Source organism: Pyrus communis, chromosome 5 (genome assembly GCF_963583255.1).
Source record: "Pyrus communis chromosome 5, drPyrComm1.1, whole genome shotgun sequence".
Taxonomy (NCBI): Eukaryota; Viridiplantae; Streptophyta; class Magnoliopsida; order Rosales; family Rosaceae; genus Pyrus; species Pyrus communis.
The window spans coordinates 1,575,803-1,588,489 of NC_084807.1; the positions used below are offsets into that span (position 1 = coordinate 1,575,803).

Genomic DNA, 12,687 nt, shown 5'->3' on the forward strand with positions numbered 1-12,687 from the left:
CTGATTACATAAAGTTGCATACAACACATCTTTTTTAATGCAAATGTCTTTGGTAGTGACACCAAATCAACAAAAAGAGACAACTAAAATACATATGCACTGGTCAATCAGTCGCAGTCAACAAACAAAAAAATGATGAAGCAAATTGCAGGTTTTCAGACTTCAGACTTCAGAGAGCAAGCAGGAAGCAGCAGCTCCTGTACACAATCAACAGCTCCTGTACACAATCAATTAATCAAACAACATATAATCGAATCACACAACTTATTCCAGAGAGCAAGCAAAATCAAACAACTTATTTCAGAGAGGAAGCATGGGCTTCCCAAGTTTGAAGAAGCATCAAGAAAAATAAAAACCATCTCATGCTCATCTCATTCTTGCCGAAACTTCAATATAAAAGGTGTACATTCTTACAAGCTCCAAATAAATCCAAAAATTAGAGTCATAACCCACCTTTCCTACACATCTTATGCATTTGCAGTGTTCCTTTCTAGTCATACCCACAGATGTTATACTTACTCAATCCCAAATTTTAAAGCATTTAAACACATTTTGACTGCCATTATGCTCCAAATTTCAACTTGCTGCCACATATTTAAACAGAATATGCTGACAAATTTCAACTTGCTGCCACACACAAATTTAAACAAAATCTTATGCATTTTGACTGCCTCTGCATGAAATCCAGAACCCCATCTAGTTTGATCCACATTAACCGAACCAATAACAGCAAAAAGCAGGAACAAGTACGCCAAGCAAGTAAAGATCACCGCCACGAAAAGAGCCACCGGAAAAGTTTTTTGGGGGTTATCTACTTCCCCAGCTAAAGTACTCACATTGTCCCAAAAATTTAAATTCCAAAAGAGGGTGTTGAAGAACAAGTTCCAATCTTTCTCCACACCCTTCCGCCCGAGACTCAACCAACGGTGAGGATGAATCTTTGGAATGGCAATCAAACACATCAAAATAAAAGGCGAAAGGGAAGCGACATCGAGAAGAACAACAGCATATCCAACAATAGTTAAACCAGTATAGTTTACGAAAGATAGAATCAGAGTAGAAACAGAGATTGCAACTTGCTGCCACACACAAATTTCAACTTGCTGCCACACACAAATTTAAACAAAATCTTATGCATTTTGACTGCCATCTACAGGTTTAAAATATGCATTTTGACTGCCACTGATTGAAAGAGTAAATTATTAATTCCACTAACTATCAATAGATTCAATACTAACAAAAGGGAAAATATAAAAGTGAAAGATTAAGGAGAAAAGGTGATAAGGAAGGTGCTAAAAAAATTAAAGTTACATACATACCATCACTAGTAAAAGGTGATAAGTTAGGATTGAATAGTTTATGAATCCGCAATGCTATTGCTAGATGTGCCACCATTCATTTTTTCTAGAACATATAAAAATTAAGAACTCATTAGCAAATAAGAAAGTAAGCATGCAATAAAACAAGAGAAAAAACAAAAACAAAGTAATGAAAAATAAATATTCATACCTGTTTCAAGTGCTTCATAAAACTCTATATCTTCCAAGATTGTCTCATTGTCTAAAATTGAGATGTTATCTGACATCAACCAATTTTGAGTACAAATTAACCTCTCTACCATTAGAGGAGTCAATGAAGAACGATATGAGTTCACAATCCTTCCTCCCGTGCTAAAGGCAGATTCTGAAGCTACCGTTGAGACCGGAATTGCAAGAACTTCCTTTGCAATTAGTGCCAACACTGGGTATTTAACACCATTCAATTTCCACCAATTTAAAATATCAAAATCTTGACCTACTTCCACTTTTTCATTGCGATCTAACAAGTACCTATCAAACTCATGGTTCGAGAGCACGGCATTACTTGCTTCAACTTCTTTTATCCAACTTTCATCCATTTCAGCTCGTTTTTTCCCCCTTCCATGTTGAGTTGGATTAGCCCCACCAATAGTAGCTATAGTACTAGTAGTATTAGAACAACTACTAGCACTAGAACCACTTGGTTGGTTGGAAGAAGGAACATATTCATCATATAGTTTGAAGATTAGGCTTTTTATCTCATCCGTTTTAGCCATGGCTTCATCAATACTACACCCACGACGCTTCAAAATATGTGGCACATAACCCAGTTTATATCTTGGATCAAGCACAAGTCCGACAAATAGAAAAGGATTCACTTTAACAAGATCACCCCAATACTTATCAAATTTTACCTTCATGCTTCGTGCCATTTTATGCAATATCAAGCTTGTGTAGGTTTGAGTCAATAACATATCTTCTTCGATGAACAAATCAACTATCTCTTCATCAATTGCAAGCAAATCAGAAAAAACACTATGACAAGCTAGATGCAAAGTAACACTCATCTTCAATGTCATTTGATATAACACTTTCAAAAAATTGACAAAAATAGCAGCATTACTCCAATCTTCCATATTTGGTGGCCCATACCTCTTTTTACCATTGGAAGGTTCACCCACCCGTTCTTCTTCTTCCGGCAAATCTTCACCAAACCATGACAAGTATGCAATCTCATCATCTCCCATTCTCACAAAAGCTTTTTCAAATTTCAAAGCATTCGTTAACATCAAATAGGTGGAATTCCACCTAGTTAGCACATCTAAAAAAACAAGACCCTTGCATTCAATTTTTTCCTTCTTAACACAACTCCTAAAAGCTTCCACCCTTTATGGAGAAGACGTTACATACACCAACGCATTCCTAATAGCTAAGATGGATTTATCTAACGTCCTCAAACCATCTTGAACTATCAAGTTAACAATATGAGCACAACACCTAACATGCATGTGCTTTCCCTTGAGTATCATTCAAGAATTTTGCCAATGACACATCTTTGTCTTCAAATACTCTACTGCCACCTTGTTTGAAGAAGCATTATTGACCGTGATGGTTAGAACATTCTCCAAACCCCATTCTAGCAAACAAACCTCAAGAAGTTTTCCAATGGAGTTCCCTTTGTGATTAGCTATGACACAAAAGTTTAGTATTCTTTGTGCAACTTCCAATTACTATCTATGAAATGTGCCGTTATTACCATGTAGTTTACCTTTTGAATACTTGTCCAGGTGTCGGTCGTGAGGCTAACTCTATGTAAGGCTAACTCTGTTTTCAATTTTGCTTTCATTTCATCAAACATGAGGACAAAGTGTCTCGCAAGTGTCCTACGAGATGGTGGATAAAAATGAGGGCAAACAACACTACAGAAAAACCTAAACCCTCTCCCTTCAACATGTATAAACGGCAACTCATCTAAAACAACCATTTGTACCAACGCCTTTATGCAATCCTCTTTCGTATTCCCCCTAGCCATAAGAGTACCAACACCATCATCAAAAGACAAAGTCTTTTGCCTTTTATCTAGATTTTTTCCCGGGTAACTTTTACATCTTCCTCCCTCAATATGTTTTCTAATGGTTGAAGTATCATTTCCAGAAAGGTTAGCTGCAAAGGTAGTAGAACAGTACTTACACCTAGCTCTCCTTTTAATTATTGTTTCTTTGGTCCCATCCGGCTTCACAATGTTTTCTATGTCATCGTATTCCACAAAATGCTCCCACACTGTTGACCTACGCCTACTGTAGCCAAGAGGAGGCAATGGAGGAATAGTACTCAGTTGAGTTGGTGATTGTGCTTGAGTTGGTGATTGTGGTGGAGTTGGTGGTTGGGATTGGGTTTCAGTTGGTGGTGATGGTGTTGGACCCGGTAATGACGAAGGCGATGATGAAGAAACAGATGCAACAGAAGAACAAAAACCATGTGATGTTGATTGGTTCGTCATCCCTAAAATAGACAAAAATAAAAATGCTACTGTTAAACTTAAACTTAAGCAATGCAGATGCTACTGTTGGACTTGGAAATTGTTTAAATTTCCAATATGCAGCACCTAACCTCAACCTTGACAAAAGAAATGAAGACTGATACAACATGCTAGACATATGGAGTTGTTGAATTATGAATACACCTGATCGAAACCTAACCAACAAATCCATATGTCTAGCAGTAGCATATGTTATTAGATTGTGTTAAACATATCGCAGGTAATAGGCATGGATGCAAGTACACAATTGTGTTTCCATGAATTTAATTTACACATAGTGTAGTCTAATATCTGATTTCCTTAAGAAAAATTCATGGACCAGTCAATATTTAAAATTTAAATGATCATGTTGATTCAAAGCAATACTATTATGCGCATGAAAATTTTCTGCAGGGTTATTTCTCCTCATAAGTCATGATTCAATATGATTTACAGTTTAACTTCTCTTGTACGGTTAGTGTAATGATTTGAACTAATGTAAGGTTTTCTAGTTGGTAATCATATTGCATGTCAACCAGAATGGCATCACAACACTCTCTTCCAAATGCAAATGTAACATCGTCAACAACCATTAACTCATAGGATACGACAGGTTACACATTCACATGTGGGCATGTAATGTAAGAGAAAAAAAAATCTCTATAATGGGCTGCAAATCGCAAACTCGATTAACCATAAACCAACATATGCACATATGACCCAGAAACGCACATGATCTTTGCAATTTCACCAAGTATTTTAAGCATGTACAGAGTACAGTTAGATATAGATAGAGAAAATACCAAGGAGGGAGAACGGAGGACGAAGTGTCAGTGCCGTGAGCTGTCGCGGAGGGGGGATGATCAGGGCCGTCGCAGTTGAGGATGAGAGGTCGTGAGTGGGGGTCGCCGGGGTCGACAGCAATCAGATCACCTCAAAATTTGAGAACAATTCCCACATTACCTCACAATCCAAAATCCAAACTTCTCAACCAAAATTGAACTACGAATCCACCACACAACCATAAAATTAACAAGCAGCAGAATTTTCCAATTCCAAACAAATTAAACTTATATGCCTATCCCTTTGAAAAGCTACAAACTTGCCCAGGCTTCAGTGTATGCTGCTGCTGCGGCAACGACACCGGCACTGGCACGGACACCACGGGGGGCTTTGGCAGACTCGGTCTCAGTATGACAGTATCTGTGTGAAATCTGAAATGGGGGAATCAGAATTTAGGAATAGGAATGGGGGAAATCTGAAATGAGCGGCGTGCGTGAAGGTGTCTCCGTGTGTGTAAGTGAAAATGAACCCTAATTGGGATAGGATCCTCTGCTTTGCAATTTAGTGAAACCAATTTTTTCAACTTATTATACCACGACATGTGTGTGTGTATATATAATTTATTTATTTATTATTAATAAAACGGTTCGGTTCGGTTCGGTTCGATCGGTTCTTGGTCATTCGAAACCGGAACCAGAACCGGATTGAACGGTTCGGTTCGGTTTTTCACTCAAAGTTGACTTTTCCGGTCAACACGGTTTTTTTCGATTTTTTTTCTTACGGTTCGATGCGGTTTTGCGGTTTGGCGGTTTTTATGCCCACCCCTAGTGGATTCGACTCAAGGAACAATTCTCCATTGTTTCTCGTGCAACCATATTCCAAATGAAGTCTGAGTTACAAAATATCAAGAAAGGCCCTGATTCCATATCCCAGTACTTGCAGCGAATTAAGGAAGCTTGTGATTATTTGACTGCTGCAGGAGTGCATTTCGAAGATGATGATATTGTCATCTTAACTCTCAATGGATTATCAGGGGAATATAATACTATCAGATCCATCATTCGAGGTCGAGAAAGTGTAATCTTTCTCAAAGACTTAAGATCTCAATTGCTTGATGAAGAAGCAATGGTTGAGAATATTGCTGTTACACCATTTCTTTCTGCAATGATGGCCAAGAATTCTGAATCTGCTTCCAAGAACTCGTCTTTTTCATCCAACGGGTATACTGGTGGTCCTCATCAAGGGAGTCCTGCAAACTCGAGTCAAGGGTATTTGAGCACTCAGTCTTCTGGGTTTTCTGGTACAACTACTCCACTTATCTACTTCAAGAACAATTACAACAAGCACAAGGGCAGAGGTAAATTCAACTATAATACTAATTCTCGATCTGGGAACTTTAGAAATGTCTACACTACTTCTGCTTCTGGTATTCTTGGTGCATCTCCCTCACAATCAGCCTGCCAAATATGTGGAAAACTTGGTCATCTTGCTGATACATGTCGATTCAGAAATACTGAGGCTGTTATAGTTTAAGGGTGCCAGATTTGTGGCAAGAAGAATCACACTGCCCAGTTTTGCCATTTTCGAAATGAAAATATGCCTGGCACCACCCCTCAAATGTCTGCAATGCATGTCAACTCCTCACTATCCACTCCAACATCAAATGCTTCTTCTCAGCAGTTTTGGCTTACATATTCAAGAGCAACAAATCATCTCACTGCAGACTTGCAAAATCTTTCCTTGGCTACGCCTTTCCCATCCACAGAGACCATTCAAACTGCCAATGGTGCAGGTTTATCAATTTCACATACTGGTTCATCTGTCATTCATACACCTACTCAAAAGTTGAAGCTTAATTCAGTGTTATATGTTCCGAGAATTACTCAAAATCTGTTATCTGTGCACAGAATCTGTCTCGATAACAATTGTTGGCTAATTCTTTATGCTTTTTATTTCTGGATTCAGGACAAAGCCACAGGGAGGATTCTGTACAAGGGGAAGTGTAGTAATGGGTTATATCCAATACCAATATCCAGACCAACTGTGCTTAAGCATCAAGGATTTAAAGCTGCATTTCTTGGACAGCAAGTGCATTCCAGTTTCTGGCATAGCAGACTAGGTCACCCTTCCAATTCTATTGTCTCCACTATACTTAGAAAATCTAATATTCCAGTTTCTTCTGATGTATTACCTTCTTTGTGTCATTCTTGCTTACAAGGCAAATTCAGCAAGTTACCTTTTTCCCCATCTGTGTCAAAATCTGTAATTCCCTTTGAAATAGTGCATAGTGATGTATGGGGCCCTGCTCCCTGTACCTCTATTGATGGATACAAATACTATGTGACATTCATTGATGAATGCACTAGATATTGTTGGCTGTTTCCTTTGCATAATAAAAGTGAAGTATGTTCTGTGTTTATTCGATTATATCAATTCATCTTTAATCACTTTGCAGTCAGTATTAAAACCTTACAGAGTGATGGGGGTGGGGAGTATACAAGTACTTTTTTTCAATCTTTTTTGATAGACAAGGGAATCACTCATCAAATTTCATGTCCTTATACTCCAGAGCAAAATGGCCTGGCAGAAAGAAAACATAGACATATTGTTGAAACCTCAATCACATTGCTACAGACTGCATCCCTACCTGCATTTTTCTGGTCATTTTCTTGTCAAATTGCAGTCTACCTTATAAACAGGATGCCTTCCTCAACTATAAATAACCAATCCCCATTTGAGGTTCTTTTTCAATCTGTTCCAGATGTTCAACACTTAAAAATTTTTTTGTGCATGTTTCCCATTCTTAAAGCCTTATACTAGGAACAAACTGCAACTTAAAACCAACTTATGCATTTTTCTGGGATATGCATCTAAGTACAAGGGCTATATTTGTTTTGATGTTAGCTCAAAGCGATCTTACATCTCTAGGCATGTGATATTTGATGAGTGTGATTTCCCATATTCCTCTTTTGTCTCAAAGTCATATATCCATTCACAGAGGTCTAGTTCTCAAAATCCAGTGAGTTCAATGTCTGTTACTAATAACAGTACAATTGTTGGAGCATCATCAACCCTTTTTGTGTCTAGTCCTAGTGTTACCCCTAACTCTGCCAATGCCAAATTTCTCCAGTCTCCAAATCCATTGGATCCATCTCAGTCCCCATCAACAGAAGACACAAGACACTCCATTACTGGCACTTCACCCCCAGTGTATTTCCTCTGCCATCCCTGTGGCTCCTGAGTTTCAACCATAAACTTTACAAGTCATTCTTCCTATTCCTCCATTAAACTTACATCCTATGCAAACACGATCAAAGAGTGCCATTGTCAAGAAGAAAACATTTCTTGTCATGGCCTCCGAGCCTACAAAAGTGGATTTATCACAGATTGAACCAGTTTCTTACAAATCTGCTCTGAAATCTCCAATATGGTTTAAAGCTATGGAGGAGGAAATCCAAGCCTTACATTCTCAGCACACTTGATCCTTGGTTCCCTTACCATCAAATAGAAATCTTGTGGGGTGTAAGTGGGTTTTCAAGATAAAGAGGCATGCCAATGGAACTATCTCAAGATACAAGGCCAGGCTTATGGCCAAGGGGTTCAATCAAGAGGCAGGGATAGATTATGGTGAAACATTCAGCCCTGTAGTTAAGCCTACTACAGTAAGACTTGTTCTTGCTTTAGCTGCACAGTTTGGTTGGGATTTAAGACAGCTTGATGTCAAAAATGCATTTTTGCATGGAATCTTGCAAGAAGAGGTATACATGGCATAACCTCCTGGCTTTGTGGATTATATCTATTCATCATCAGTATGCAAACTTCACAAGTCTCTATATGGTCTCAAACAAGCCCCAAGGGCATGGAATGAGACGTTTACTAATTTTCTGCCTTCTCTGGGGTTTCAAACAACTTATGCAGATACTTCCTTGTTTGTCAAACACACTGAATCTGGGGTTGTCATCCTCCTTCTTTATGTGGATGATATAATCATCACAGGGAGTGCAACAATTATCATTCCAGAAGTCATTGCTGCATTGGCAACAAAATTTGATATAAAGGATCTGGGATCACTTCACTACTTTCTTGGAATTCAAATTACACAAACTGCAGACGGGTTATTTCTTTCCCAGCATAAGTATGTTAATGATCAGTTGACAAGGACAGAAATGCATCAGTCAAAGCCTTGTGCCACTCCTTGCTTGCCTCATCATCGACTTCTTAAGGATGATGGAATACCATTTGATAATCCTGCGTTGTACAGAAGCATCGTGGGAGCATTACAATATCTCACCATCACACGACCTGACATTGCATTTTCTGTGCATCAGGTCTGTCAGTTCATGCATTGTCCTATGGAGTCCCATTACTTGGCTGTCAAATGGATATTACGATATCTTAAAGGGACTCAACATTATGGTATTCAATATGTCAAAGGTGAGTTGGAGTTGAATACATTTAGTGATGCTAATTGGGCAGGGGATCCCAATGACAGACGATCCACAACTGGATTTGTTGCTTTCTTAGGGAATAATCCAATATCGTGGTCATCCAAGAAGCAACATACAATATCTCGCTCATCTACGGAAGCAGAATATAGAGCCATTGCTACAACAGCTACTGAGATCGATTGGATAAAACAGATTCTTGCATTTCTGCAGATTGACATATCAACTCCTTCAACAATGTTTTGTGATAATTTGTCCGCAATTGCTCTTACCTGCAATCCAGTGATGCATCAAAGAACCAAACATATTGAGATTGACATACATTTTGTTCGGGAAAGGGTTGCTAAACAATTACTTCATATGCAGTTTGTTTCTTCTACTAAGCAATTCGCTGATATCCTGACTAAGGGGCTTTCTGCACCATTGTTTCGTGCTCATTGTTGCAATCTCAGCCTTCGTGATCCTCCTTCTGAGCTTGAGGGAGGATGTTAACAGTATATAATGAATGGTTAGATAGTGTGCCATGTGTCAATGGATTAGTAGGTTTGTTATAAGGAGGTTAAGGCAGTTATAATGAGTCTTAGTGAACAAGCTTGTGGTGTGAATATATAACAAATGTAATGAATGTAATTGCAACATATAGAAAATTATTACAACAATTCATTTCTCTTTCTCTCTACATCTCTTTCCTTATGCATTAATACATTTCTGCAACATAATCAGTTGCTTTACAGAATCTAGTATTGATAGAAAATCACTGAGAGCACCGAACATTTTTTATCTACGCACTGAAGAAAACACTCTGATATGTTGTAATGCAGTGGGCAAAGAGATTGAATAGAAAATAGAATGTTTTCCAACCGACATTCAGAAATGAACACCCAATTAAAGTTCCTAGTCCGTCGCTTGCACCAGGTAGGGTTCCGATGAAGTTTTCGTGGCTGTGACTGTATCAAGTTCTATTTCTGGGAATAGAGAAGAGTGCAGAAAACTTATTATGTTGTAGTCTGCAAAGTCAGCCTTGGCACTGATGTAAACTGAAGTAAACTTCGCTAGGATGTTGGTTTGGCATATAGTGATCGAGGCGCTAATGTATTTGCTTTCATTTCTTTTCCATGTTTCTACTTTATCTTTTGTCATCACAAAATTTGCAATCTAAAAAAGGAGGTTTTTCGAACTGGCCTTCCGAAATGAGCAGCAAATAATAAGTTTTTATTCAATTTCTTGCACCAGTTGGGTTTCTGTAGGAGTTTTTGTAGCCATGGTAAAATGTCAAGTTCGGCCTTGGCACCGATGCAAACTTGGGTTAACTTCACTAGGCTTTCTACAATCCCACTCACACTCCCGTTCAACATGATCAACGTAAACATGTTGAAGTTGATCAACGTAAACATGTTGAAGTTGATCAACATTTTAATTTATTTGACTTTTGTAAAGTCTAAGCATCAACTGGCAAACGTTCTTACTATAGTGTATCCAATTGAGTTTATCGTAGCCCACTAGAAAAAGATGGGCACTGATTTGTGCACCACTCAGCTGAGGTTACTTAGGGCCTATTTGGAATCTTTATTGCATCTAATTTTTTGTTTAAATAAATAATAAATGTAGTTAAATTACTTAATACACATTAGTTTCAAAACAAAAAAATTGGATAAAAATATAATACCAAACATCCCCTTACATATGAGTTAGTTTGAGCAAGAGGTTTCTATGTCTCAAGAGATTGACGCCAAATTAGTAAAAGATGGATTGCAAAATGTGGGATTGGAGAGATTAGACCATTACAAAAGCATGTAAGAGGAATTTGGATGTGTTGTAAGTATTCAGTTTTCCAACATATGTAGCAAAACCTAGTGTATAAGTAAATACGTCTTAATTGCTTGGTAAGGAAAAGTCTAGATTAAATCATGATCATAGGATCGTCATCAATCGTCAATATTAAATATATGTTAGTGGTACAATGTCAAACCGCTTGAACTAATTTTAGGGTAAAGTACAAAAAACTACCTCAACTATTGGGGTCACGACAGTTTCATACCTCATCTTTTAAAATTGACAATGTCATACCGCATCTTACGAATTTGTGATATTGTCATACCTCCGTCAATTTTTCTATTAGTTTTTCTGTTAAATGCTGACGTGGCAAGAGACGGGGACCACTTTCTATTAAAAAATTATTAAAATATTATTAAAAACTAAAAAAAAATATTTAATATTTTTAAAATATTAAAATAATAAATAAAAGTAAAATTAAAAAAAAAAAGGTAAATTACAAAAAACTACCTCAACTATTGGGATCACAACAGTTTCATACCTCATCTTTTAAAATTGACAATGTCATACCGCATCTTACGAATTTGTGACAATGTTATACCTCCATCAATTTTTCTGTTAGTTTTTCTGTTAAGTGCTCACGTGGCTTGATTCGGGACATACTTTCTATTAAAAAATTATTAAAAACTAAAAAACAATTTTTTAATATTTTTTAAATATTAAAATAATAATAAAAAGAAGAGAAAAAAAAAAACCATCAGTTCGTCCCTCCCTCTCCCCCTCCCCCCTCCTCTCTCTTCTCCCTATCTTCATTTTCTTCCCCCGACCTGCAAACCCAAAAAAATAAAAAAAATAAAAAAATTTTGAAAACCCAACAACCCCCCTGCGGAAGAACAAGAAGGAGAAGGAGGAGGAGGAGGAAGAAGAAGAAGAGGAAAAAAAGGAGAGAGGAAAAAAAAAAATTCCCCCCTGTCGACGCGGAAGAAGAAGAAGGGAGAAGGAGAAGGAGGAAGAAGAAGAAGAGGAAGAAAAGGAGGAGGAAGAAAAAATAAAAATAAAAATTGAAAACCCATCAACACCCCCTGCGGAAGAAGAAGAAGGAGAAGGAGAAGGAGGAAGAAGAAGAAGAGGAAAAAAAGGAGGAAGGAAATTTTTTTTTTTTTTTAATTTTTAAAACCATCAACTCTCCTGCGGAAGAAGAAGAAGAAGAGGAAAAAAAGAAGGAAAAAAAAAATTTGAAAACCCATCAAACCCCAAATCCACCACTTTCAACCATTCTCCACATTCTCTTCCGCACCCATCCTCCACCTTCTCTGCTCACCCATCTTGCCGCCAATGGGATTTGCGGGGTTTTTTTTTTTTTCATTTTTTTTTTCTGGGTTGCAAGAGGGAGAAGAGTGTGGGTATGGGTATGGGTCTGGGGAAATTGAGTGTGGGTGTGAGGAGAAGACAAATTGGATTTTTTTTTTTTTTGTTTTTTTTTTTTTGGGATTTGTAGGTGAGGGAAGAAGATGAAGATGGGGAGAGTAGAGAGAAGGGAGGAGGGGGGAGGGGAGGGACGAAATGAGGTTTTTTTTTTTTTCTGTTTTTATTATTATTTTAATATTTAAAAAATATTAAATAAATTTTTTTAGTTTTTAATAATTTTTAATAGAAAGTAAGTCCCGAATCAAGCCACGTTAGCACTTAACAGAAAAACTAACAGAAAAATTGACGGAGGTATGACATTGTCACAAATTCGTAAGATGTGGTATGATATTGTCAATTTTAAAAGATGAAATATGAAATTGTCGTGACCCCAACAGTTGAGGTAGTTTTTTATACTTTACCCCTAATTTTAATATAACCAAAAATCATATAACAACTTTAT

At 37.4% G+C, this 12,687-nt stretch overlaps 2 protein-coding genes across 2 annotated transcripts; one reads left to right on the forward strand and one right to left on the reverse strand.

The window, feature by feature from the left end:
- Window positions 1-155: 155 nt before the first annotated feature.
- Window positions 156-3,798, reverse strand: LOC137733519 (uncharacterized). The gene is made up of 3 exons (XM_068472665.1): window positions 3,078-3,798; window positions 1,510-2,556; window positions 156-217 (listed from the first exon to the last, which is right to left on the reverse strand). Exons 1-3 carry the CDS (start codon window positions 3,796-3,798, stop codon window positions 156-158), a joined length of 1,830 nt encoding a protein of 609 aa, XP_068328766.1.
- Window positions 3,799-5,481: 1,683 nt separating this feature from the next.
- LOC137733520 (uncharacterized) lies at window positions 5,482-6,132 on the forward strand. Its single transcript, XM_068472666.1, has one exon. It carries the CDS (start codon window positions 5,482-5,484, stop codon window positions 6,130-6,132), a length of 651 nt encoding a protein of 216 aa, XP_068328767.1.
- Window positions 6,133-12,687: the final 6,555 nt, after the last annotated feature.